This window comes from Copadichromis virginalis, linkage group LG14 (genome assembly GCF_057382275.1).
Source record: "Copadichromis virginalis isolate Kocher_CV1m ecotype Utaka linkage group LG14, C_Virginalis_male_GT1.1, whole genome shotgun sequence".
NCBI lineage: Eukaryota > Metazoa > Chordata > Actinopteri > Cichliformes > Cichlidae > Copadichromis > Copadichromis virginalis.
Genome location: NC_140631.1, coordinates 36,962,130 through 36,989,503, shown reverse-complemented (window position 1 = coordinate 36,989,503; position 27,374 = coordinate 36,962,130). Strand labels below are relative to the sequence as shown.

At 40.5% G+C, this 27,374-nt stretch overlaps 3 protein-coding genes across 8 annotated transcripts in view; 1 reads left to right on the top strand and 2 right to left on the bottom strand.

Annotated features, from left to right (window-relative positions):
- Positions 1–905, bottom strand: part of ryr1b (ryanodine receptor 1b (skeletal)) — a 62,558-nt gene extending 61,653 nt beyond the window's left edge. For all 6 annotated transcript variants that reach the window (XM_085430721.1, XM_085430723.1, XM_085430724.1 and 3 more), the window contains exon 1: positions 584–905. In XM_085430721.1, the coding sequence (XP_085286847.1) occupies positions 584–631 (48 nt within the window). In that variant the 5' untranslated portion in view covers positions 632–905. The remainder of the gene's footprint in view (positions 1–583) is intronic.
- A 4,159-nt stretch (positions 906–5,064) lies between these two features.
- On the top strand, positions 5,065–19,452 carry rasgrp4 (RAS guanyl releasing protein 4). Its single transcript, XM_085430719.1, has 17 exons — positions 5,065–5,576; positions 11,372–11,547; positions 12,152–12,263; positions 12,467–12,529; positions 12,636–12,770; positions 12,928–13,069; positions 13,982–14,155; positions 14,291–14,407; positions 14,980–15,255; positions 15,349–15,429; positions 15,696–15,800; positions 15,930–16,039; positions 16,150–16,300; positions 16,399–16,435; positions 16,792–16,923; positions 17,028–17,221; positions 17,686–19,452. The coding sequence occupies exons 1-17, from the start codon at positions 5,560–5,562 to the stop codon at positions 17,791–17,793; spliced, it is 2,130 nt and encodes a 709-aa protein (XP_085286845.1). The 5' UTR covers positions 5,065–5,559; the 3' UTR covers positions 17,794–19,452.
- Positions 19,453–19,469: 17 nt separating this feature from the next.
- Positions 19,470–27,370, bottom strand: hnrnpul1 (heterogeneous nuclear ribonucleoprotein U-like 1). The gene is made up of 15 exons (XM_085430715.1): positions 27,133–27,370; positions 26,625–26,912; positions 26,091–26,301; positions 25,918–25,991; positions 25,486–25,625; positions 25,035–25,134; positions 24,836–24,948; positions 24,386–24,652; positions 24,074–24,196; positions 23,828–23,956; positions 21,599–21,767; positions 20,617–20,880; positions 20,250–20,398; positions 19,956–20,159; positions 19,470–19,652 (listed from the first exon to the last, which is right to left on the bottom strand). Exons 1-15 carry the CDS (start codon positions 27,368–27,370, stop codon positions 19,536–19,538), a joined length of 2,586 nt encoding a protein of 861 aa, XP_085286841.1. The 3' UTR covers positions 19,470–19,535.
- Positions 27,371–27,374: the final 4 nt, after the last annotated feature.

Here is a 27,374-nt window from a genome sequence, read left to right as displayed (position 1 = left end):
CTATCTATCTGTGCTCACACACACATATGCACACATACTCTGTTACCACCTATTCTTAAATCTAGAAGATTATGAAGATAATTTAAAAGAGATTATGCAAGACAATATGCGGTGCATTGTGGAAAGATCTAAATATGACTGAGTAATGTATTTCTGAGCTCTTACGAAACTGAAATAATCAATTATTAGGTTTAAAGAGATCAACTAATAAGCAGGTCATGGCACAATGAGGGCGGCGTAAAAATAGTCAACTATATACAGAAGCGGGACTTGGCTCTGTGAACTGCAACTACAAAATCTGAGTTTTAAAAAATTCGATGCCAGGAGAGCAAAAGGGATACAAGTGAAGAAACCATTCGTCCAGGAAACACTGAAAGCGCCATGAAACTGATGATGGAATATGAGGACTGGTTGAAAGTTAAATCAAATGATTTTCCTACATAAAAAAAATAGTTTTGTTTCTCTTCTCACTTCTTTTCTTTAATAACTCGTGACTTCACTCTCCATCCACTAATCTCTAGAACTCGTCTACAAACAGATGGGCAGGTTAGTCCTTCACAATAGGAAAGTAAGTAGGACTTACCGTTCGCAGGAACTGAATCTCCTCCTCTCCCTCTCCCCCTTCTGCCATCTTTCACCGAGGGTTATTCGCAGCTCCTCAGGAGAAAACAGAAAACCCTTCAGTTTTCTCCCGTCAGGATTTGGCTTTGCTATGTCCCTCCCTCTTTTAGTTTCCTCGTTCCTGTACCCCTCTTTCTCTTTCGCACTCTGCCTCAGTGTCTCTCACTCTCCGTGCTAGTGTGTGTGGGTGTACTGGAGGACAGCATGCGTCCTGTGCTCTCACGGTGTTGTGAGAGAGTGACAAGGAGGCAAGGCTCTCCCCGGCTTCTCTCTCCTCTTTGGATCGTATCCCCAACAGCAGATGAGAGTAGGAGGGATGGAGGGTGGATGAGGGAGGGGCAGGCACCTTGTTACACATTTACACCGTTCACATCCAGCCGTGGCGCCATGTTTGTAGAAGTGGGCCACTCCTTCACACAGGCTGCCCCCCTCCATCACCCTCCCCTTCTTCCACATGTCTGAGGCTATAAAAGGAAAGAGGGGTGAGGACTAGCCTTTGGGGAGCGTGCAATAAGAGCACACAAAAGCACACCTCAGCTCTTCAAAGTGAGTAAGTTACTGTAGCTGTACTGGAGCACTGTAACAAAAAAATAATTTCCCCCAGGGATCAATAAAGTATTCTGATTCTGATAGCTGCTCTTCACAAGAAAACCATTTGGGATAAATAGTGTATCAGTATATTAACATCATACTAGATCTTCTGGGCCCAACATGAGCTATTTGGAAATTCAGATATCTGCATCACTTGACGAGCAGGTTGCATTAGTTCTTTGTTTTATGTTTGAAGTATTGCAAGTCACACTTACAAGAAATTTGCTATATTATTTACCATATATGGCTCATTATTCGTTTTAGTGCTGATTGATCTTTTAATCAAAATGAACTTATATACAACAATAGCTAAGTTAGACACCAAACATCTTTAGTCATAAAGCTCATCTGTGTGTTTTGATCAGAATTTGCAATTTGGAAGCTACTTTCAGCTGTTCCTTTATTGGTAAATGGCCTGTATTTGTATAGCTTTACTAGTCCCTAAGGACCCCAAAGCGCTTTACACATCCAGTCATCCACACACTGGTGATGGCAAGCTACATTGTAGCCACAGCCACCCTGGGGCGCACTGACAGAGGCGAGGCTGCCGGACACTGGCGCCACCGGGCCCTCTGACCACCACCAGTCGGTGGTTGCCCAAGGACACAACGACCGAGACTGTCTAAGCCAGGGCTCGAACCGGCAACCTCCCGATTACAAGGCGACCTCCCAACCCTTGAGCCACGATCGCCCCATTAGGGCGATCCCCCCAAGAGCCACAATTGTAGCACTGCATGTTTGATCTGGCAGATTTTTATGCCAGATGATCTTCCTGACACAACCCTAAAGGACTTTGTAGCTCTACTCAAAATATTTAACTTGTTAGACAAATAACTAAACCACTACGGTTCATAACTTTCCCAACACAGTCCAACTTTGACTATACAAAAAAAAACTCTGACAGGATGCAATGTTTTCATTTTATTTTTTTTAAACGTGGCCTTGAAATGAAATGGCAGAAAACATAATAAATACTTCATAGCCCACATTTATGCTGAGAAGTTGTGTCATCACATCGCTTGTGTTCTTTAAACAATAGTTGAAGAGAGAAAACTGATCTGTTACAAAGAACTGGTTTAGATTCTTGCCTGACATGCAGGTGTTGTTGAGTGATTATTTTCACCACTATACTACAGGAATTGTATATTATATAACTCTCATCCTTGTAAGTAAGTAATCAAGTAATCTGTTGGATCAAAGTACAGCTCAACTTACAGCTTGGCACTTTCAGTGTGGTGGACACCACTGAAGCTGTCTTACAGCCCAATCCATAACTGAACGAGACACTCTGCACAGATATTTTGTCTGGCTTTTAATTAGCTCTTTGATCTTTTACACTCTTCCATAAAATTACAGTTTTATGCTTCAGTGGTAAAGTAGCAACCTTCCTACTTCCCCTAAGAATAGTGATTCATTACCAGCCTATTATTTTGAGTTTCCCTGTCACTTATCTGAAGCAATACCTCTATCAACAGCCTCTAGATGGTTTTAGTGCTGCCTGGGTTTAACATTTAAGAGATGAACTCAGCAGTGACTGGGGAAGAATCCAGCAGGCAAAATCATAATGAAATTGACTCAGTGATGAACAACACATTCATTTCCACCGTAAATTAATCTATTATTCATTTACTCTGTAAAACAATTGGCAACGTTGGTCGTGAAATATAAGGATTTGTTGCTTTTTATGTTTAATATCACTTCATTATCATTGGGTCCTGAACTGTTGACTGATCAGACTGGTTGAATTTAACAATCAGTGTGAACAGTACTATAGGTGTAAGGACAATTGATATTTTTTATTTGTTTTAATTTTTATATCTTATTTCAGGGATCTTATAATTCATTGAAAAGCAAAGAAATAGCAGTTTAGCTTGGAAAAAAATGCATTGCATCTAGACACAATGTTGTCAGCTGGCTGTGAATCAACTATGTAGGCCTCCCAAAAATATTTTTTGCATGGCATAAGCTTTCCCCTTGAAAAGCCATCTTTTCAGAAAATCAACAGTTGCTTTTGATTGAAACAGTGGATCTGCAGGAGCGTCCGTGTCACACCCCTCCTGACAGGCAGAAGGGATGCACCAGACAATAAATCTGGAAGTCTGAGTGCTGGGGGGGGGAGAAAAGCACATCACACTCTCACAGCAACGGTGACCAGCCTTCAGACACTGTGCTCATGCACACATCCCTACCTCCCCTGTCTCCATCTGGCATCCTTGAGCATGCTTTCTTTCTCATCCATCTCCCACTGCAACCGCAGCTGGCAGCGGAAAAGCTGTTTCAGGACGCTGCTCACCGGGACACAACTCCTTTCAGCGGATAACGGAGAGCAGGAGGAAAAGAGGCGGTGAAGAAGGCGATACGCCACTGAGGCGGAACTAACATGAATTCTGGGAATATGAGTCTCGATTCAGAAGTAACCTGCTGACTCCCGTTTTCTGCCAACTCACGAATCGTGCTGGCTTTATGTGCAGTTGCTGCAGTACGCCTGAAGGAGGCAATATAATACAGAGAACTGATGGGAAAAGGCTTTACAGGTGTCTCTCAAGCGAAATAATTAATTAACGATATATATTAGAGGTCATGACAGTATTACAGTCAAAATAAGATAGGTGTTGTTTAAAGGAATTGATTAATTAACTCAGATGGAGTTATTTTACTGTTTTATTGAAACCTGGTTCAAGCAAAGGGAGGAATCCCCTGCAAACATGTGATGTAATGAAACTTTCAGCTCTTCCACGTAACAGGACGGCTGCTCCGTAGACTGTAAGCATCACGTTTGGTGGTTTTGCTGCGAATTTTCAAAATATGTACTTTGCATACATAATAGATACAAAAAAAACATATAGAAATATACGCAGTGGTTACGACAAAAGTCTTATGGGGGCTTTAAAACTCAGGTAACGCTGCAGGTAACGTGGGCGTGCCAGCGTGTTGCGTTATAGTAAAATGGCACTAGCTGTTCTTTTGTCCAATGTTCTTCACCAGCTGAGTGGCGCTTCCTGTTTTAAAGAAGCATTGCTTAAGATTACAGTAAGTTTACCACATTGTCCGGAAATGGCGTGTTGTGTCTTTCTGCAACATGTGCATGTACGCCCCTGGAGATCTTCAATAATCTAACTTCTCAGCGAAATCCAAGTGCATGTTAGGTGTTTTTGACTTGGCATGCAAGGTCTGCGGGAGCCCTGTGCATCTCTCTTTGCTTTTGAATGCAGTGTCGCCCACTCACTGTCTCTGCCAGCCACTCAGCTTCCTGCAGCAAAGAAGCCACCTCTGCAGACTTGGGGACATTAATGTCCCCTGTTTGGTTGCCTCTTCCTCTTGGGGTGTTAAAACAAGGATTCCTTTGAGCCTCCCTGTCCAGCTGCACAGCGACATTCACAAGCACAAACACTACCTCCCTGTGTAATCACTTGCTACCCTGAGAAATGACAGCGGCAGTTTAAAAAAAAAGAAGAAAAGGAGAAATCAGGAAGATAGACGTGATGTGGGGCACCCTGGAGATCCAGTGGGGAGACACGTGTCCGGTTTCAACAGTGTCACCAGGCCCTTGATGATTCCTCCTTAGTAACTTAATTCTTTTGCCAGGGTTTGACAGTGACACAGAAAACTGTATCAGAAAGAGGCTTTAAGGTGTGGCCTATTTTTTTTTCCTGTGTTGACACTTAAAAAGAACCCGAGAGTTCCCCTCTTGAAGTACACTGATGCTCATATGATTGCTCATCACTATCTCTCTCTAACTCTCCTCCTCCTTCCTCTATTGGTACTCCATTTGTGTTCACAATTCTAACTCTCTCTCTCTCACTCGCTCTCCCCTCCCCCTTGCACACGGCCACACACACACACAAACACACACAAACACACACACAGAAACTGATGTGAGTTCCCCTATCTATCAGAGCCAGTTCCTCCATTTAAGATGCTGACTTGTTTATGTTGAGGGGACGAGTGAATGACTGTTGCGAGTTTTTGCACTCTACTTCGAGGCTTCTTTGGGGCATTTTGTCTTGGCATGTCTGCTTTGTTGCAGGAAACGGAGGCATGAGGTCTGCTTTGTTACTGATTTGTGGTTGACAGATAAAGCGAGAAGGAGGTTAACTCACTCATAGAGTCGTTTGATAAGCAGGACTTAGGCGCGGAGTTTAGTCGATGAGTGTAGGTGAGCAGCCTTCGACCTCGAGCAGCCCTCCCTGCTGTGCCTGCTCTTGCTGTCCAGTGCACAGTAACACATAGAGGACACAGAGGAGATAAAGGAGGAGCAAGGCCAACCATGGAGCTGTAGAGACGTGCTCAAATGCCTGTACGGATCACCAGTGGAGGAGGAGTGTTGCTGAGGAGAAGAACTCTGCAATGAACAAGAACAAAAGGTAATTAAATAAGAAAAAAGAGACAGGGCGTTAAACCTGAGAGTTCGCTGCTCGCAGAACCATTTGCACCTCAGTTTCTTAACAAGTGTAAGTCTAAGTATGTGTCAGCAGCAAGTGTTTTGAGTGCAGCAGTGATGTGTGAACATTGAGGTTGTAACTGAGATGTGGTGTGGTTTGTGCAAAGGTTCTTGACAAAGTCAAAGAGAAACAAGGACATTTATTTCTGCATCTAGTGTATGCCTCTTCTGCCATTTATTGTCATATTCAACACTGTGCACATGGAGGCTTTGGGTTAAAATAAAGGCTGCAGTTAATGTTTTGACCTGCATATCAGTGAAGACTATCAACTTCTCAAATTATTTGTGTGTACTGCACACAAGTGAGAGCCAACATTCAACAGTTGTGCGTGCCTGTGGAGAGCTGCCTGCTTGCCTTTCCATGGAAATGCGTTCTGCTTTTCTGTTCTGTCCAGTAATCTCCTTTTTCACGTCAGTGCAGTGACGTTTTTTGCATTCGATTTTAGATACAGCAGAGAACCTATATGTTTGTGTTTTCAGAGGCATTTTTTACTGCTGCAGTTGTGACCACAGATCTTATCAGATTACTTGGAATGAAAGGGTTGTATGTTAAATGTTGAGGTAGTCAAATGTGAGTTTTGTCCAATTAGTTACCTGAGTTTGAGGGTATGGAGTTTCCCCTTCAGTGGCAAGACTGTCTAGAACTATCACATAAGGTCAGCATTGTATTTTTATCAGTTATGCATATGAGTTTAACAATATGTAAGACAATAAATAACACATTCCTGAAATGTAGAAATCTTTGTAAAATCTCTAAAAAAAAAAAAAACCCTAAAGAGAAGCATGGAACAAACTCAACGTGGAACTAAATTGTAATAGTGGAAAATTAGGGAAGTAAGTCACATTAGAATTATTGTTATAGGTTAAACATACATGTGTGTATACCAGAGAGAGAATTTCCAAAAATTGGAGAGAACAGAGTGTAGTGCTTAGTTGAACAGGTACAGTACTGAGTAAAAGTCTTGAGCCACTCCTCATTTCTTGATAGTTTGCTTCCAAGCAGCCAGACTTTCTTGTAATTGTAAAGTGCTCTTGAACAGCGTCCTAAGGGTCTTTCAGTGTTTGGGGTTTTTTGGGGGGATATTGGCTCTCTTTTACCTGAACATTTTCAGGGGACTATTTTGTTCCGTTTTTTGTTATTGTTATTTCTTCATTAAGCCACTTAACACCAACCTATGAATCATTCAAGTATGAAAAAGGCACATAACCTAAGGAATGAATCCATTTTAATTTGTATATTTAGGCATTTTGCTATTAGCAGTCTGTCACCAAAAAAAGCACATCATTTATTCCTGTTTCTTTAGTTGAACTTTGACACACATAATATAGTATTTGTGCTTGATTCCCAAAGACCTAGTTAAAAATGGCATGGATTGCAATGCGTGCTTAGAAATTATGGTAAATGAAGGGCAAAAGACAAAGTACCAGGACTAGCAAACTATCTATAGCAGATAAACATTATCTAAATGTCAAGTCTGTAAGAAATAGGAAGAAGAATTTCAAAGATGTGATACAGGCATGAGAAACACATCTGACCCTTCAGTCGATCAAGCTACTATCTGCTAAAGGTTCACCAGAAATGGTCTCAGTGGAGGATTGCCCTCAGTATTCACAGAGAAGGTCAGGAGAGAGGTACAACAGTCAGTGTCTATAGCCATCTGTAAAACACAGTGGCAGCTCTGTCATGGTGTGATGCTGCCTTTCTGGTAGTGTTGTTGGAGGTCTTGCCATTAATTACTTTTGAATACACAAAGGTACTATCAGATTTTGATTGAGCATCCAAAGCATCTGAATATCCGGTTTTTCATTTTTCAATGTGACAATGATCCCAAACACACTGCCAATTCATTAAAAACATACCTGGATTGAAAGCACATAACAGAACACTATAGGTCATGGATTGGCCTCCCCAGAGCTCAGAGCTCAACAATATTAAGGGAGCACTGGAAGATCTTGACAGAGAACAGAACAAAAGGCAGCCAGCATCCAAAAATGAACTTTGAATGTTCTTGAAGAGGCAGCGTGACCTATTCCTGAGGACTATTTAAAGAAATTACAAAAAAGCTTGACTACTCATTATAATTGAAAAAATAGTGTTTCTATACTGTATCTCGATGCACACTTGAATGTTCTAATGAATGGCTGCCCCTAGCTCCCATTTTCCTAGCAAAATATAAAGAATTTGGGGATTTCTCAAGACTTTTGCACAGGACTATATGATTGCACTATATACAGTACTAAGGAGGGGAGGGGTCAATAGCTCCTTGCAGAAGATGCATCCTCTTGATGCAGAGGGAAACAAGAATATGGGTTGGGAGAGGGGAGAGCAGGGGAAAAGAGCAGTACACAAACAAGGCCTTCAAAGGGCCTGGGCTTCAATTAATCAATTAAGGAAAGAAAGAGAGGAATTTGCATATCCCCCCGCCAGTGTGAGAGCAGGAGCAAGGGGAGGGGGTTACTGGATCTTTAGCCAGGAGTCTCAACACAGATGGGAAAGAGAGTGAGGGGGATTTCCAGAGAGAAAAGGAGAAGCTGTTTCCTGAATGGAATGAATAGAACAAGGATGAAGGAAGAGGAAAAAAGTGAGCAAAGTAGGAGTTAGTGAGGAAAATGAGGAATGGAAGGTCTTCCTGAAAAAAGAGTCAGTGATGCAATGGAGCAGGATCCAAATGAATAAGTATGTCATGTCATGTCATGCGCACAAGGATTTTCTTTTCAACACAAAGGTTGTTCCTATAGATGACATGCTAAATAAAGGGAGTGCTTTTCAAGTTGCCCTATGCTTTGGAAAAAGTCAATGCAAATTCCCAAACAGTAACTGTGTTCTAATTTGCATCCATATCCACTACACTCTATTTTCAAATGGCCCTCTGTCATTGAAGGTGGTCAGTGTCACTACACAGAAAACATACCTTTGACTGATGTTTTGTGTGTTACCTACTCAGCACTCGGGGGAAATTCCCTGAATAACGTTATGACATCAACAACATTTCCCCGTCAGCATTTCTGTTTGTAGTTGCCGTGTCTCACGTATGTGCAAGTGCTTTGACAGCAGGTGAATTCACTGAGAAAGGTGATATGTTGCAAAGGACATTGAGATTAGAAAACCACTCAGTTTTGTTTTTAAATGTACAAAATTAGTGTACATACTTCAATCCAAACACGTAAAAGAAATAACGGACTTGGAAACACTTGAGAACATAGAATAGATATTCTCATAATTTATTGAGACTGTTAACGAATTAGGTGATTATTGGTTCATTTTCAATCTGGATCAGGTAATATCTTTAAGTCAGTGTTATCTGCATAGTCAAAATCCCAAATTGCATTGTTTTTTTAATCGATGGACTTCACAGTCTCTACAGAATGTAACAGCTTAACTTAAAGCAAAGACCTTACCCAGCATGAGATTTAAGTTTCACAGTACACTTTTGCAGAAACCTAAAAGGCAGCTAAGTATAGATAAAATGACAGAGGCATCTTGATTTCACAAGCTTTCCTCTCCTTAAAATATATTTGTTGAAAATGTTGCATGCTGTGCTGTTAATGTTAGTGTTTTGAATTCAGTAGCCAGACTGTGTAATGAGGCAGAGGGGAGGAGCACAAGAGGCAGATCTTTGTTGCCCAGCAGGTTTCCAAACCAGTCACCTGGAGCCTGAGTACGAGGAAGAAGAGTGATGGAGTCTGGTTCATCACTGACATCCCCCTAATGCAGGGGTGGGCAATCTCAGTCCACGAGGGCCGGTGTCCCTGCAGGTTATAGATGTGTCCTCGAACCAACACAGCTGATTTAAATGGCTAAATTAGTTCCTCAACATGTCCTGAAGTTCTCCAGAGGCCTGGTAACGAACTAATCATGTGATTCAGGTGTGTTGACCCAAGGTGAGATCTAAAACCTGCAGGGACACCGGCCCTCGTGGACTGAGATTGCCCACCTCTGCCCTAATGTTTTGAGTCTAGATGTCTCTGAGAGTGAAATATGTTGCGTGATGACTAGATGGAACAGCACGTACAGGCAGCTTGTGGTATAAATAGATAAGTGAATGTCACCACATGTTCCTGTGTATCTATAAGTGTTCTGCCATTTTATATGTTTTTGAGTGTCTGGACAGTGGGTGCAGGTGTATGTTTAGTAATGCATAAACTATATGAGAATGTACCAATGTGGTGAGTGGGTTGGGGAAATAAGCTGAGTGCTTAGGTTAAAAGAAGGGGATGTAGGTCTGGTCATTCAGGGAACTTGTCACCAGTTCTCTGAACTCACAGTTGTTTCCTGGCAATTTCATCACATTATCTGCAGTATAGACTGACAGTTTCATATTGGTTACATACTACTCAGTGTTTGCTCAGATGCACGAATACAAAATGTCTTAAGTGCAACACAAAGCTTCACCACCTTTAAAAAAAAAAATGACAGACACTCTTAATGGGCAGGTTTGTTGCAAAATGTAGTTTCATTAATGTTTGGTAATTGTGGATCTAGACTTCTCTTAAGTCTCTTGCAAAACTGAGGTAACTATACCAGTTAAAATGTAGATGAAAAAGCAAAGAATAGAAACCAATAAAAAAGTTAAGAATTTCACTGGTTATTGTGAAACACGGTCAGATATTGCACAACTGAGCCACTGATCTGAAGAGGAAGCATCAACATAATCATGAAACAGAAAACTGTTGTGTTTAAGCATAAAATGTAGTATCTCTCCCTTATCTTTGTTGTCTAAAAAGTTGTTTTTGTAACTCTACTCGCACTTAGCATCAGTCCAGCTTCAGCATAAAGTATGCACAAAGGGATGGCCTATGTGCTATGACTAGGCTGGATTCTCCTCAGTTGCAAATTTCCATTGAAGTCCAAAAAAGGGAAAATTTGCATCAGCGTTCTGCCACATCAGTAGCAGGACACCAGTCACCAGTGTATGATTACTAAAACAAATGGGTCTTGTGGTTACATACTGTATCTATAGGCTGCGAGGTGAATCAAAGAGAGATCTTCCGTTCTTGCCTAGTTTACTTGTGAGATGTGGTAAATCTATTTTGTTTTCGACAACAAGAAAGCATAATTTCAGTGTCTTATAAAAACTGATGGGTGATGTATTTTTATACTAACAGCATCCAAATATGTTTTGATGTTTTACTTTTTTAGACTTATAGATTTTTTTGTAACTTCAGTACCACTTATCAAAAACAAAAGGACTTATAGCAGTCACTATGCCTTATTTAATCTCTCATGTTGTCTGTTCCAGATTTTCCGTGACATTAATAGGAGTTTAAAAATAAAAGTTGCTCTGGCCTATGTCACCATTAGCACCTGCAATTAAAGAAAAAAAAAATCCCGATCAAAACTAATTCTTATAAAGTTTCTAAAAGCACGGGAGTAAAAATACAGTACAACATTTAAATGTGTGACACAACTGGCCACCCATCTAATGTCAGTAATGAAAAGTCCCCCACTACTTCAAGTCTTTTACTTATTTGACAAATTTAGAGAAGCGTCTGAGCTGTTGCGTGCAGTTAGTCTGCTTGTGCATGATGGCTCAGACAGCAGCAGAGCTGTAGCAGAGCTTATCAGATGTGGGGAGCTGTGTTTCCTCTAATGCTGGCTTGAACTATCTCGTCACACATTGTTCTACTTTTTTAGGCTACTTATGCTCCCCTTTTCTCTCCCTCTCTCGCTCTCGCTTTCACTCTCTATCTGCCTTTCTGTCTGTCTCACTTTCTTAGGAAGTCCAATGTGGAGAGTCCTGGTGTGCTAAAGGGCAAAAACCTGGGCCCCCGGAGGAGGAATACATGTCCCAGTCCTCAGGACATCACCCGGGCCCTGCAGAGCCCCAGTTCTGCTCCCAGTGCCAGTGCTGCCAGCCTGGATGACCTCATACAGCGCTGCCTAAACTGCTTTGGTCAGTCTCTGTTTGCCATGTGGTTTTACACTTTAACAACAACAAGGTTATATAATTGAGGGATGAGGGAAAGTGTGGGGGGTGGGGGTGAGAGAAACTGACAGGGTGGGATGGAGAGAGACAAAGAGCAGTCTCATACAATCAAGCTTTGTTCTGTTGGGTTACAGAAGCCAGCCAGTCATTCCCATGCAATGTTAAACTATACAAATCTCTCTATCTCTATCTCTATCGCCTCCTCTGTTGGTGTATCAGTCAGTTCATTAAAATTACACAAATACATTTTTTGGATATCAACTGTTAAAGGTCCTGAAATGTGACAGTAGAAAAACTCAAAATAATGATCTAGTTAACTGGCATAATATAAAGCTTTCCTAGGGAAATGTTAGGGTAAAATAAAACTAGGTAGTTTGGTTGTACTGAACCTTTAAATTATAATTAATATATATTTCTGTTGATAAAAACAGGCATACCTAGAGAAAGTCTGAAATCTCCACTCTACCTGAGCTGCTTGGTGTGACATAAACTCGTTGCCTATTGCACTGTTTGTTGTTTTTAATCACATTAATCCTCCTCCTGTGAATCCACTGCTCCGTTTTGCTTGCAGATTCAGAGGGCAAGACTTCCAGCCCAAGAGGGACCCAGTTGGTCCACATGACCCTGATGATGCACAGCTGGGTTGTGCCATCTGAGGCATTTGCCCAGAAACTTCTCACTCTATATCCTCCACTGCCACTCAGTGTAATACTCTGGTTCCACTGGTGCACTGCTCCCAATCACATGCCCATGTTGATTAATCAGATCAGGAAACAAGCATGGCTTTGTTTTGCACTCCATGTTTGCAAAGCAGATTTCAAGTATATATCCCTACTGTTTGGTATAATTTGCACAGTGTGTTTAGAGCCTTGACTATTATTCTTACTTATAAGGACTGTCCCTCCGACAAGAGAGGACTCAGGCGGACACAGATCCGCCACCTTGCCAGGTGAGTAAGGACACTCGAGACCGTTGAATGATGGAGTATGACGGAACTGGTTATCCTGCTCTATTTGCGAGTAGTAAACATGTTTTCTGTTTTGCTTTGTGGCAAGGCAGTGGATCAGCCAGTTCCCAGCGGTATTTGAGGTGGACCCCCACCTTGAACAGACCATGGGGGACCTGTGGGCACTGGTCCGGTCAGATGGAGGAGAGGAGAAACACTCGCAGCTCATCGAGAACTCCTGCTTGTGAGTCATGTTTCTGTTTGATTTACCGTTGTACCCTGGAAAAACTGCATATATATAAATATGTCTAAAAACAGTTTAAAAAAAATATATATATATATATAAACAATAAACAATCCTATAAATAGAATGATGATTTTTGTCCTGTTGCCTTTCCTAGAAGCCCTCACCTGAACATATCACAGGCACCCTCACCTTCTGTGAAGAAGAGGAAGGTGTCTTTAATATTCGATCACATGGAGCCAGACGAGATGGCTGAGCATCTCAGCTACCTTGAGTTTAAAAACTTCTGTAATGTATCAGTAAGTTCACCAAACAACTTCTCACTATTTCTTAGGTTTTTCACCCGATGAGACACCATCATGTTGCCATGACTCACAGAGATGTTCCTAGTCCTGAAATAAGCACTCAGAGTTAATGAATATGCATAGACAAGTTTTACTTTTGGTATCATTATTAGTACCAGTACATTATGTGGTTATGATAATTAGTCCTCTTGTAAAGATGTTATTATAGCCTAGTAGCAAAATTAATGGATAAATCATAAAATCATCTAAGATTCAAGCTAAAGCTCTTTAGTTAAGCATTCTTTGTCAGCGTTTGAGGTTTTTTGCTAAACAGTGTAGTTTAATGGCATCTTCATTCATTCTACACACAGCTGAGCATGAAGTATGTTAAAGTAAAAATATTATACTGTAAAAATGTTAAAGGTTCACTGTATTTTTGACAGTTTAAATGGTGACACTTTCCATGAACATTGGTCATTTTGTTTTAATCACACTATCAGTAATATGTTATTTGTAAGAACAAGTTTTTCTGCCACATTGTGAGAAATCCTGTTGCGTAACTTGCATTGTAGTTGATGGCATTTCTAACTTTCAATAGGAAGTGTGAACACTTTATGGGAAATGGTTTCAGTGTATCAATTTGCCTAATAGTACCTACATCTATAGTCTCAGTCCCTTTACAAAGTATTAGTAAATGGTGCCATACAGTCGATAGTGGTCACCGTATCTGTTGGTTTTACTGACAGTCAGGCTCCCTCCAGATGTTCCAGATGGTTTGTGAAATTGCAAAGTTGTGCCACAACTTTTTCTTTTACTCTGAAGCCACAATCAGAAGATAAAATATTGTTTTATTTTTATGAGAAAATGATTCAAAATGTTAAAATTACGAATAACCTTTATTGCTTGAACTCTTTTCTAATCGGACAGTTCTTGGATTACCGCAGCTATGTAGTACGAGGTTCAGTCCGGGACAATCCTGCTTTGGAGCGTTCAGTGATGATGTGTAATGGGGTCTCCCAGTGGGTCCAGCTGATGATTCTTAGCAGACACACAGCCCAGCAGAGAGCCCAGGTCTTCACCAAGTTCATTCATGTGGCTCAGGTAAAGTACCTGGGGAGGCAACATCACAAAAACTGAAATAAGAGCTAACACGCATTTTGGTTTGGCTGCCAGGTCTACTGTTTCAGGTGCACTTTTTCTAATTTACAGTTATTTCTTATGCTCTTTTCCATTTAGAAACTTCGATCTCTGCAAAACTTTAACACTCTCATGGCCGTAACTGGAGGCCTCTGTCACAGTTCAATCTCCCGCCTCAAAGACACTTCTAACCTGCTGCCTCCTGATGTCACTAAGGTATTTTAAATATTGCGTGTAATCCTGAGTCAGTGTTAGTGCCTGTCACGCCACAAGGGTGTAAACGTTTAGACATTGCTTTGCTTAATCATTGCAATGTCTGTTTCTTCACCTGCTAACCCAGTAAGTGGTGTTTCTGGTAATTCTTTATCTTTTGTTAGATATGGTGGCATTCAAAAAGTGATATTTGCATGTCATACACATCAACTAAACTTACTGTACATATGAGAAAGAATGTTTTGGGGCGTAACATTAACTCAGAGAAGTGTTTGGTACACATTCCATTTTTACCTCTTGTTTTTCCTGTGTGGGACAACACCTTCAACTGCCCTCTTGGGGTTGCTTTGTCATATCCTGAAGAGTTTTTATAGATTTTTTACATTTTTAGCTGTATGGTCTCATCACAGCTAGCCAGCTGTTTCTAGACAAACGTGTGCAAAGGTTTGCCATATCTTAGATTACTCTTAGACGATTCACTGTTTTCCATTTAAACAAAAAAAAAAAGGCTTAGTTAAATATTTTAAAAATATATATTTTTTAATCACTATTTGTCAATCTTTATTTTCTGTCAGGCTCTCAGTGAAATGACAGAGCTGCTCTCGTCGCGGAGTAATTACAGCAACTACCGTCGGGTTTACAATGAGTGCACCGGCTTCAAGGTTCCCATTTTGGGTGTCCATCTAAAGGATCTGATCTCGCTGAATGAGGCCTTGCCGGACTACATAGATGAGGAAAAAATCAACCTGAGCAAGCTGCAGCACCTCTATAGCAACATTAATGACCTGCTGGCCCTCCACAGCTGTACACCACCCTTTGAGGCCAACAAAGACCTGCTGCATCTGCTCACGGTACTAGAACAAGAAACAAGAAGGGGATTTTTACAAAGTTAGATAGCACGAAGTCACAAACATCTGAAATTCTGTTCTGTGTTAATGTTTCAGCTCTCCCTAGATTTATACTACACTGAGGATGAGATATATGAACTCTCATATGCCAAGGAACCCAAGAACCCCAAGGTTCAGGTCAGTAGAGCTGAAGTGAAGCTCTTTGTAACGGTACACAGGTTCACACTTACTTTAACCTCTTCTTATAAGCGGGTGGACATTTGCGCACTTTCTGTGGGTGTAACGTGTTCTTCAAAACAAAAGCAGAGACGCAGTGCTTAAATACATCAAAGTTAGCCACATCAAAGCGCTGTACGTTAGGGAAGTGTATTATGTGGTGGGTGTGTGCATTTTTGCTTGTCTGACAGTCTTCGTGTCTCATTGCTGCATCTGTTTGTCCACAGCCTGTAGCTCCAGTTAAACCCCCAGTAGTGGCAGAGTGGGGTTCAGGAGTCACCCCCAGGCTCGACCCCGACACCATATCTAAACACGTCAAACAGATGGTGGATGTGAGTATGTGACTTTGCAACAACCTGATGTCTCTCACTTCCTTATTACTTGGCAGCCTAAAGCAGAACTAGCAAACTGTTCCTTGACAAGTGGAACTGAATATCTGATCGTTCTGTTGCCCCCTGCAGTCCATAATGAAGAATTATGACCACAATCAGGATGGCTACATTTCGCTGGAGGAATTTGAAAAAATAGCAGCCAACTTCCCCTTCTCCTTCTGTACTCAAGAAACTGACAGGTGAGGAAGCTGCAGCTCACACGCGGGCCTCTCGTCATGACCTAAATGCAAATCAGAGAAAGGACAACTTACTTACATCTATGTTGCACTTTGGAAAATTTTCTGCCTAGGGAGGGACAAATCAGCCGTGAAGAAATCACCTCTTACTTCATGAGGGGAATGTCCGTATGTGCCAAGTTGGGGTACAACTTCAATGACGCGCATAACTTCCATGAAACCACATACAAACGACCAACATTCTGTGATATATGTAGAGGCTTTGTGAGTGTCATTAGCTTTGTTTGTTGTTTGTTTCTTTTTTCTCATTGTTTTGGGTTTTGTAGAAATTTAGTCAAATTGTAATTTGTCATATCTTGCAGCTATGGGGTGTCACCAAACAGGGCTACCACTGTAAAGGTAGGCTCAGAAACACAAAAATAAACCTCTACGATCAGAGATCTTAACCTTCTAATCAACTGTCAAGAGTAATCAGCTTGATCTGAGCAAGAATTTGCCCAATAGAATAAGACAGAGTTTAAGAGGACAATTCCCTGAACATGTGGCCTCTTGACATTTCCTCTGCTATTGAAGTAATTTAGTTTGTAACGCTAAAAGCATTACAAAATTACACGTCAACACTGAAATAGGCTATGTTGTTCCAAAAACAATGGTCTGATTACTCTGGATAATCCACAAAACGTTTTCTTAATCTGAGTGAACGAATCCTTAAAGTGGTAGTGCTTTAAAAGCTTAACATTTTCTCTGTCTTCCAGACTGTGGGATAAACTGCCACAGACACTGTAGAGATCTGGTGGGTATTGAGTGCTTGAAGAAACACAAAAACACGACTGGGTCCTGTCCATGCACCCCCGCACCTGATTTAAGAACCAAGGGCAACAGCTGGAGTGCGTCCTTTCTTCTTCATATACAGTCCGCAAAGCACACACTGTCTTCTGTCAGTAAAAAGTCTCTAAAATTATTATTTAATATTATTATTTTTTCTGGTCAGGTTCGGAAGAGGAGACCTTTGTTTTTCCCCTGAGTAATGAAACAGAGCACCATAAGGGTACATCTGACTGGAAAAGTAACACCAGTGAATCAGTACTGTCCGACCGCTCCACTCAGACGGATCCTGGAGTTTGGACACCTGAGAAGAAGGACAAAAAGGGAAACCACCTTCACTCTCGTCCATCACTGAGAAAGGTGAGAAATGGTGCAAGTTCCTGCAAAGTGATCATTCAGAAAGGAAGTGTTTCTTAACCTTTTCTTCTCTGTGATCCTGTTTATATGTGAAAAATGCCATGATTGCATAATGAAATAATACAGCAAGGATTCATTTAAGATTAAAAACTTTGAGTTGCTACCAGACACAGTACAAAATGATAACTCCGTTAAGAATACTGTGAGCTTGGACTCCATATGTACAACTTTGAATGACTCCCTCTACTGTCGTTTTCATGCATGCTGTTATAAAACAGCAAAATAATCCTTTTTTGTGTCCAGCTTGTCCATCTGACTGCTGAGACTTTACTACCTCATATTTTAGGCACTACTTTCAGAGTTAAAGCATTACAAGTGCAGTTTAAAACACTTTGCAAGACTTTGTGAAATGAGAAAAACAAACAGTGACTAGTTTCTTTATGATTAATTTGACATTTGTTTTCCAGGTCAGCACTCTACCACACAGAACCCGCTGCTCCATGCCTGTTTCCTTCCTGCAGGAGAAGATGGAGGAGCTGCATCTGTACAAAGACAAAAGCAGGGAGCCAGACTGAGCACTCATTTCCCCACATGGACAAAGCACAGACACAAACACATTTTTTGGACAAAGCTGTGTCTGACTCGTGTTGAACTGATACTATTTACTGGCCACTTATTTTAGAAGGCCAGCAAAGGACTCATTTGTGTTTCAAGCATGGTTGTGTGATGTTTTTCATTTGATCTTTGTCACTGCTATTTTATTGGTTATCCGGCTAAGAAACATGGATTTTCCTACTGAGGAACACCTCGTATTGTTTTGAACTGGTGCCTTGGTTTTCTGGTGCTAAACCACCTTACTTCCTAATTTATGCCAACCTATAGGCAGGCTTTTCCTGATCATACAATATATACACATGCAGGGTAGGAAATTAACACTAACCTCAACAAAACTGTGGTTAATTGTAACACTGGCAGCTATATGACAACTCGTCAATTTGGAAAGAATGGAAAACTATTTTAACTGTTATTTATTTGGCTGTTGATTGGATATTTGATATACAAACAGCTAATGTATCAATTTATTGCGTGTCAAAAAGTTATATTATCGAGTTTTACCTTAGCATCTGTTAGCCCAGTTGGTAGTAGAGTTTTGCACATCAAATTCTAAATGGCAATATTGGATTTCATATGTTTTTTACTCAATTAAGCTGTCAGAAAAAGTTAGTGGAAAATCACAAAGTATTTGTTATTGAAACTTCATCATCTATATTGCCCATTTGAATAGCAAAAGGAGCTTGTTAAGCCTAATCGGCCATCATGACTACAGTTTAAAATGTTCATTTCCTTCCCAATGTTTTTGACTGCACATGCATATGGTCCAAACTTGGCATATGGTTTTTAGCTAAACGCTTCCTTTTGTTTTGTCCATGACTTACAAATGTTGGGAAAAAAAGTCGAAAAACATATCAATGATTAATCAGACAGTATGTATTGTGTCTGACTTCACTGAAGGGGAACAAAAGGACATTAACAATTACAGGCATATACAACTGCATTTATTGTATAAAGACAAGACAGTTTGCGTAACTGATCAAAATCTGATTTTCATTTTCAGGTAGAAAACAAATTGTTTGAAAAGAATAGGATTAAACTACAAGACAAAATGCGCAATCACAAAGGGATGGAAAAAAAGAAAAGAAAAAAACAACCCTGCACATAGAACTAGTCAAGAGTGGCAAAATATTTTTCTCAATCAAAGACTGGATTAAATACTACAGCATCAACACCTATTTAAAAAACGTGTTTCATAATGCTTGGTGTCTATTGCAGTAAATAAAATGTAAAATCGGTAACTGAAAATTAAAAAGCAAGACAGGACAGGGTCATGGATGTAAAAAGCATGCATTTTGTTCTTCTCAAAGCAAGCAAAAGTATTCAGGGTTTGCTGTACTTTTCCTGCCTTCTTCACACTATGAAATGTACAATTACCTCTTCAATCTGTAGTAAATGTGGATTTCATACATCCACACTGAATGCATTATCAATAACATTCATTAAATGTCTTGATACCTATCATCTACCACTTCACGGTCACTGCTTAGAATAAGACTTAATTCAGTAAAAATAATGAAAAGACATCAAACTGTATGTAATTTAGGTGTACACGGATTGATGGCAAATGAAGGCTACTGTGTTAAATCAGATGGAGGATGTTATGGTTGGAGACACAATGTGGGACTGTACAAAAATCAATCTTCTGCAGTTATCAGAGGTGTTCAGGACACAGGTGGATGCAGGTACAGATGCAGGAAGGAAGCTACTGGGAACCAGAAGATGAGCCTTGGCTGCCTTGTCCAGGATAGCTGCCATACTGGCTGTAATATTGATTCCACTGGTTCTGATTCTGGTAGTACTGCTGCCACTGCTGAGCATACTGTAAATCAAAGCAAGAAGCATTTAGAGTTAAAAGTATGTTTACAAGTTTGAGATACTTCATGATCATTAAACCCTTTCCAAAGCCTTAAAGGTGGAGAAAGAAAGAAAGAAAGAAAAGGCTGAACACTGTTTTAAAGTTGTGAACTTTGTGATTCAGTTTTTCTACAGTGAAAACTTTGGATAAAACTTGGCCACCATCAGATCGATTACTACTAAAGTGAATTCATTAGGATTTCTGCCACTGGGCTCTATTGAAGTAACGGCCTGAGTTCATAGGGCCAAAAATGGACGTTAGTGGTACCTGCTGATACTGCTGGTTGTAGCTCTGCTGTGGCTGCTGTTGTGGTTGCTGTTGTGGTTGCTGCTGCTGGTGGTTGTACGTCTGACCAGTGGCAGGTGTCTGGCTGTAGCTCTGACTGTATGCTGGGTACTGACTGTAGTTGCTGTAGTAATTCTGGTTGTAGTTGCCCTGGTTGTACCCTTGATTGTAGCTCTGGCTGTAGCCCTGAGGGTGAAGAAGAATACAATGATATAATTTTTTCCCCCCATTTTATAATTTATGGTGTTTTATCCATAAATGAATCATATTAAGTACCTGGTTGTATCCTCCTTTGTTGTAAGAGGGTGCAGTTCTGTAGCTTCCCCCTGACTGCTGACTGCGGTTATATCCACTTCGTGCATCAGAGCCTCCGTCACGGTAGCTGTTGCCCCACCTGTTCTGGTTATAGCTGCCACGATTGTAGCCTGTAAAACGCAACAAAAAGATGAAATATCTACAGACATTTATTGAACAATTTTATTTTACAAAAATGCTGTGCCAACGTAAAAGTCAAAGGAAGAAAGCAGGTGCAACATTTGTTAAACTGAGATCATTAAGTGTTCAGGAAAAATATGTTAACCTGAAAGTTCCAACTTTCTAGTTTGAAATTATCAAAAAATAAATAATATTTAAGAGTTCTTACCTCCTCTGTATCCACTGCCTCCATCCCCACTGCGGTTCTGGTAGCTGCCACGAGCTCCATCACGGTTGTCATACCGCTGGAAGCTACCACCTCCGCGGCCACGGAACCCACCAGACCTGTTATCAAAGCGTTTCTCAGGGGGTGGGCCAGCTTTGCGGCCCTCCTCATTGTACTGCTTCATCAACTTTTCAGCCTCGTCGCGCTGCAGCTCGACGTACGTCACTGCCTCCAGGAAGTCGCAAGGCTCAGGGAGAGTAAAGTTGGCTTCAAGAGTGGCAGTGATGACCACAGGAAAGAGACAGCCCATCCAGCAAAAAAAGGATGGGAGAGAGAGAAAGAGGGGGAGGGGGTTGTAGTGAAGACCAAAGCAGCCACACCACCGGAAGACAAAATGAAAACTAATTACTATTGTACAGGGGAAAAGTACATCAGAGAAACTAAGAGCAGATAATGAAGCAGATGGTAGGGTAAAGGGAACAAAAATTACCTCCAAGGGAACATGGAGGAAACATTTGTTTAAACAGACACAGGAGAGGAGGGAGACTTCAGTAAAGGTGGGGAGGGGGACAAAGGACAACTAAAAAGTTGGTGAGAAGAGGAAACAGCTCTGCAAACCAAGGACAGCTGATGTGAGAGTGTTACAAATTAACTTACAAAAACATATGCATGTAAATGTGTCATTTGGAAACATTCGTTTCATGGAAGCCAATTGCGCAGTATTGGTTCTATTACAAAGCCGAAATCTCAGTTTGCAGGGCATCAGAAGTAAGCTGAATGGCAAGTGGTAGATACAGGGCAAAAAATAAGAATCAGATTCATGTTGACTTTTTAAAAAATATCCAGGTCTGATATCTGGCCAAAGGCTATGATGAGGGAAGGGGGGAGGGGGCATCTTCCAAGTTTGATTTTAGAGACAACACATAGAAAAAAAGTAAAAAAAGTAGATCTGGTGTTTTATTTATTGTTTCCACAGCGTTCCTACCTTTCATTTCTAACACAGCATGATCGGGCACATCCTTCCCCTGCTCATTGGTTTGCTTTAATGTTCGTTCTTTTAAATCCTCGTCCGTGGGACAAATTACAATAGCCTTGCGTTGAAAACCTTCAAAAGGACGCATTTTTCGTCTCCTTGCTGATCCATAAACATTTGTCTAGCAATGGTGACAAGAAAGAAGTAGAAGCTTGTTTGTTATTGTTTATTTGTAATGGCTTTCCACTGGAAGGAAGCTGGAACCCTGCAATAATGAAGTGAGAGAGGTTTGGCTTGGACGTCAGTCTACGTTTTTACTCAGGTACTATTGGCCTCTCGTCACTCCACAGACTTACCTCACGGTCTGTGCGTCCAGGTACCCAGTGACTGCTAAAGAAAGTTATTGTAAATAGAGGGACCCCGTGCTGACTAAACTTTCTGCTTTGTCAGACAACGCTAAGATGCGCGCACTCAATTCTGTGTTCATTCAATGACTATGTGCTGATTGTAAATATGCTTCAAAAGCACTGCTACAATTACGCAGAGCAGTAACTGAGAGAAGCTGTGAGTATTTTGTATTTACCTCAAACATTAAAAGAACTTAAATATGCCCTAGATGAACAGTTACAATACCGAAAGGTATATTACAGTTACCATTTCGATTGAATTGATTTTCAATTCAGTTAATTCTTCTTCTATTGCGATGTAGCGATTATAAATGTAGAGATAGTTTGCAGTAGTCACCAGGTGGAATAGCAAATACATAAATATTTCATATCTTGCTCTGAACAACCTAATTTCAGTATTATAAACTACTGCTGTTAGATTTTTCTCCCAAAATATTCCATAGCACTGATCAGCAGGAACGACTCATGGTTACATTTTGCTTTGATGACAGTGCCAACTGTCAAATGTAGCCACATTATAAATCAAATATTTTTCCATAATCCTTGCTGCCTGTGTAAGAACTCAAAACCGAATGAAAATGCTTCAAAAACCCTCGTTTCAAATCAGGACTACAGCTAAATAACAAACACTTAATAATTACGCTTTATCTAAATTAGGCTTTTAGGTGACATTAAAACTGCCAAAGCACAATTATCAAACTGCGCCATGCTATGACATTCAAATAGAAGACTTGCGGTTAGGACACTTTAAACAGCAAACAGCTCACAGTATTAACTTCAAACAATCTCTCTCTTCATCCAGCAGAACTCAGTGGGGTCTCCACTGACCAACAAACAACTAAGTAATGCCAATGTCAGTTAAATTTGTAATGAATATGATCTCACAATTTAACAGTGAGAAGCTTATACAAGTTCTCATTAGTAACCAATTTAGCTTTAAATATATGCCAAAAGCTTAAAAAGAAAAAAAAAAAAAAATAATAATAAAAAAAAAAAATAGGATTTCGGTTCCTTAATATACACACAAAGAAATCACATACCTCAAAGAAAACACTCTGTGTCTAAAGTGCCAACTTTACAACTTTTATCGAATATAAACATGTCCGAAAAGCACCATTTACCACAGCATGCTGCTTCAAAAACCGCTTGCTAGTCTCATGGGTCCCTCAGACTTACCTTTACTCACCTTTTCTTCATACGAGCTCTTGTCCCATTCCAGACAACACATATATAACCTACCTGCAAATACTCACAGTTTCCACAGAAAAGCCACAGTCCACCATCAGACCCACCTACCTTTTTCCCACATTTCCTGAGCTCAAAGATCTGAAAATCTAAAAGGCTGTTAGTCAGTACTTACCTTAGGGGTCAATTTATTAAAAAACACACTCAAAAGTTCCATATATCTCACTTAAAAAATAGCTTTTAAAAAGCTATCAACTCTGTCTTATTAAATTAGCAACAGAAGGTGTTTTTCTTACTCACCAGTCAGAGCTTACTTGTTTCTCAACATCTTTACAAAGTCATGGTTTACTTGTACATTGTTGAAATTCACAAGACAAACAATACTGTATTATGACAGGGAATAGCAAGTGCAATATACTGCGGGATGAAAACATAACATATTCTGTCACTTATGAGAGCCATTAATCATTTTCGTTTACAATGCATGACAAGCAAGTGACAAGAGGGAGATCAATGCTTCTTCTACTCTATAATACACAGAGACCCCCTGAAAGATAAATAAATAGTCCATTAGAGAGAGAGTGATCATCAGGGCACATTGACTGACTGTGGTGAGTATTAAAGCAGAGTGTAACTGGAGGGGCAGTACCTGATCGAGGATGTAGTTGCGTCTCTTGCGGGCGGCGATCTCAATCAGCCGGTTCAGACACTGGGTGGCCTGCTGTATCAGAACATCCCAGCGCCCGGCGTAGTTCTTCTGGCGGCGCAGACCCATGACCTGGAGAAAAAGGAATACATTTTAAAATCTTTGTTTGAAAATAAATAAAGACTTTGAACAGAACCAACATTCACAATGTAATGAAGAAAAAAAAAACCCACAACAAACAAAACCAACCTTCATCTTGTCCATGATAGCATTTGTGCCCAGGATGTTGTACTTCTTGTCCGGGTTACTCTCTGCATGCTTTGAGGCCCAAGTGGTTTTTCCACAGGCAGGGAGGCCAACCATCATCAAAATCTGGGGGGAAAAACAAAACAAAAAACCTCTGATCAGTGCTACATCAATTTTTTATTTTGCTTACAATTAAATTTACAAATTGTGGCTAACTTCCAATTAACAATCAAGCATTTAGTCTCCCCAAAACAACAGAAGATTTGGGGGCAAAAACCTCATGTACTGTATAGTACAATTTCACTGCTAACTTACCTCACACTCAGACTTGCTGGCAGGTCCTTTAGTACCTCTGATCTTGTCCTCCATCTCCAGATTGTGGATGAAGGTGTATCCCTCTTGTGGGGGGAAGTAAGGCTCTCGCTTCTGTCCAAAGTTGAACTCAACCGCACAATTCTTAACCAGGACGTGAGGGAACAGGGCACGGCCTGCCAAGGCTTCTTTGGTTGTCCGGAAAGCCACACCCAAATGCACTCCATTCTTAGAGAAGCCCATCTCCACCTCGTCACCACTGTCAAAGTCCTTAAAGTGACAAAGCAAAGAAAACGTCTCAACTTGTAAAATATGCAAAATGCGAGCATTATGATAGATTACTACCATAATTACTGAATAAAAACACAATAACTAAAATAAAGAATACATTATTAAAGAAATGTGTGAAATTCTTATGTGATAAGCTTTAGAGAAAATGAATCAATTACTTACAATGTAACAACCGATGACATCATTTTCGCCAAACTTCTCACCAAAGTCTGAAAATTTACAGTCAACGGATTTTTTTCCTGTTCCTCCATATCCAAAGGAAAATGGCTCCTCGCCTAAAACATTGCAGGATTAAAACAATTGTTTTATTAGTTGACCGAGCAAACATCATGTTGAGTATTGTGACAGATGCTTCACTCACCAAGCTGAGTGCTGCAGTGGTTGAGAGACCACCCAATTCTGACCACATGGGGATCAGGCTCACTGCTGGGGAGGTGCTTCACAGGAATTTCTTCATTGATCTTTAAAAAAAACAAAAGTCAAACACAATCAGAGTAAGATTTTTGTTTGCCTAATACATATATGCGTGCGTGTGTGTGTGAACCAGAAGGATTACTTGACATTATTTCAAAAACAAACAAAACAAAAGAAAAGTTAACCAGAGCTTCTATAAAAATTGTGTTTTCAGCTACATTGGTTTAAAGGCCAACAGGGTTAATGCTATTCTTACATTTGACGATAATGCTTGTTAATAGTAAAGTTTCCCCAATACCAAATTGGTAAAATTTCATAAAATAGGTCTGACCTCATCAGCACGAATCATCTGTCTAGCTTTAAAACTACTAAGCCTTTAGACAAACGCATCCATTTACCTTCATCTCATAGCACACGCGTCCCTGGGTGACTCCATGAGTTGCTCGTGCCCCAGCCCAAAGGTAAGCAAAGCCTTCAATGGTCAGTGGATAACCACTGTAGCGGTCACGGGAAACTTTGAAGTGCAAATCACAATTGTCTGAAAACCAAAGAGTTAAGCACAAAGCATCAAACACTTCATCTATATCAGTCATAAGATGGTAGTCTACATCTCTGCAGCAATAGTGGGCGCTCATTATCACTGTAGATTAGAGCAGAGCATACATATATTTAAAAGGTTACACGTAATCCATCAACAAAAGCATGTAGTGAATAAATGACTGTGTCTGCTACAACAGTCCAACTTCCTATTGTCTCTGATATTTATAAACAACCATAGACAGCACACTGACACTAGTTTGTTCACACACTATTTAATGTACCATACTTACATGTATCAATTGTAACAAGAGTGTCATCTATGTTCTCCTCTTCATCTTCAGCAGGAGGCTGAGGTGTTCGGGATCTGTACAATAACACCAGAGTATTTATTGTCATACACTTTGCCTTATCCATTCCGAGTGTAGACAGTTGAGTTAACTTAGAAAAACATGTAGAAGCCCACCTCTTCTCCTCACGGTGCTCATAATAGCTGTAGCCCCTGTTCTCCTCATACGGCCTCTTACGTCCATAGTGTCCACCTCTCTCATCTTCAGTTTTGACTTGCTCTGGCTGGCCTGCGGTATCTTGCCCATGCTGCTGGTCATGCTGATTATCTTGTTGCCTTTCACCTGCACCCTCAGATTCATCTTCCATTTTGACCTCTACTTTAACTTCTATAATTAGACATGAACAAACATAACACATTTTAACATGAAAACAAGTTGTTGAATTTTTTCTACTAGGTATGAGAGCAGTTTGAGTGTTGGGTTTACATGTCTTTACTGTATGGCCAAAGTCCATGAGGAAAATTTTACACTACCTTTAGCATCATTTAGTTTAAGCAGATCACTGTGTCATTGTGCCACCTCTGCATGTCGGCAGTAAATAGCAGTAAAACTTGAATCTCTGAAAAGCGTTTCTATTCTCAACCAGTGCCATCAGAGATTAATACAAGACTATAAAAATCAACTGAGTAATAAAAGTAATGAAACATTACCTTGTCTATTCTTTTCATTCTCCTCCTCTTCATTCTCTTCCTCCACTTCCTCCTTTGTTGCAGGCTTGGTCTCTTCCTCAGACATCATGTCAGTTTTCTGAATATCCTCATCTGCTGTGAAGTCGGGCACATTGTGACCCGAGTCTGAAGGAGTCTGACTTTCGTAGGGGTTACCTTCTGCCTCCTCTTCTTCATAGTAACCACCTGAATCTCGGCCCTCATCTTCATCTTGAGGGGCATCACCTTCAGCTTCATCACCACCACCATAGTCCTCAGCTGCTTCTGAATCTGGAAATGTAAAATTTTTAAACTTAGTTTAGGTGTTCTAAAGTTTGTAAAGTGAAAAGTTTGTTGACATTTCCCAACTTTGAAACTTTAATTTATACTTAAGTACAGTGAAGTGCTTAAAATGTAATATCAGCAAAGGGCAGAAACTGGATCAAAGTCCAAAACAACGTAATAAAACTAGTTTCATGGAAGTGAAATGTTTAATGAAATAATACTTTACCTTGCTGCTCTTGTGCATCCGTTTCATCTTCATTGTCTTGGTAGTCATCACCGTATTCCTCTTCCTGCTGCTGATCCCCTTTATCCTCTTGCTCACCAGCATCAGCCTGAGCTTCAGCCTCCAGAGCGGCTTTCAGCCTCTCTACGAGGTCTGCCTTCAGGCCTCTGGTGTCCAGGCCACGGCGCTGGAGCTCTTCTTTTAACTCATTGACTTTCAGTTTCTTCACGTCAACACTCATTGTG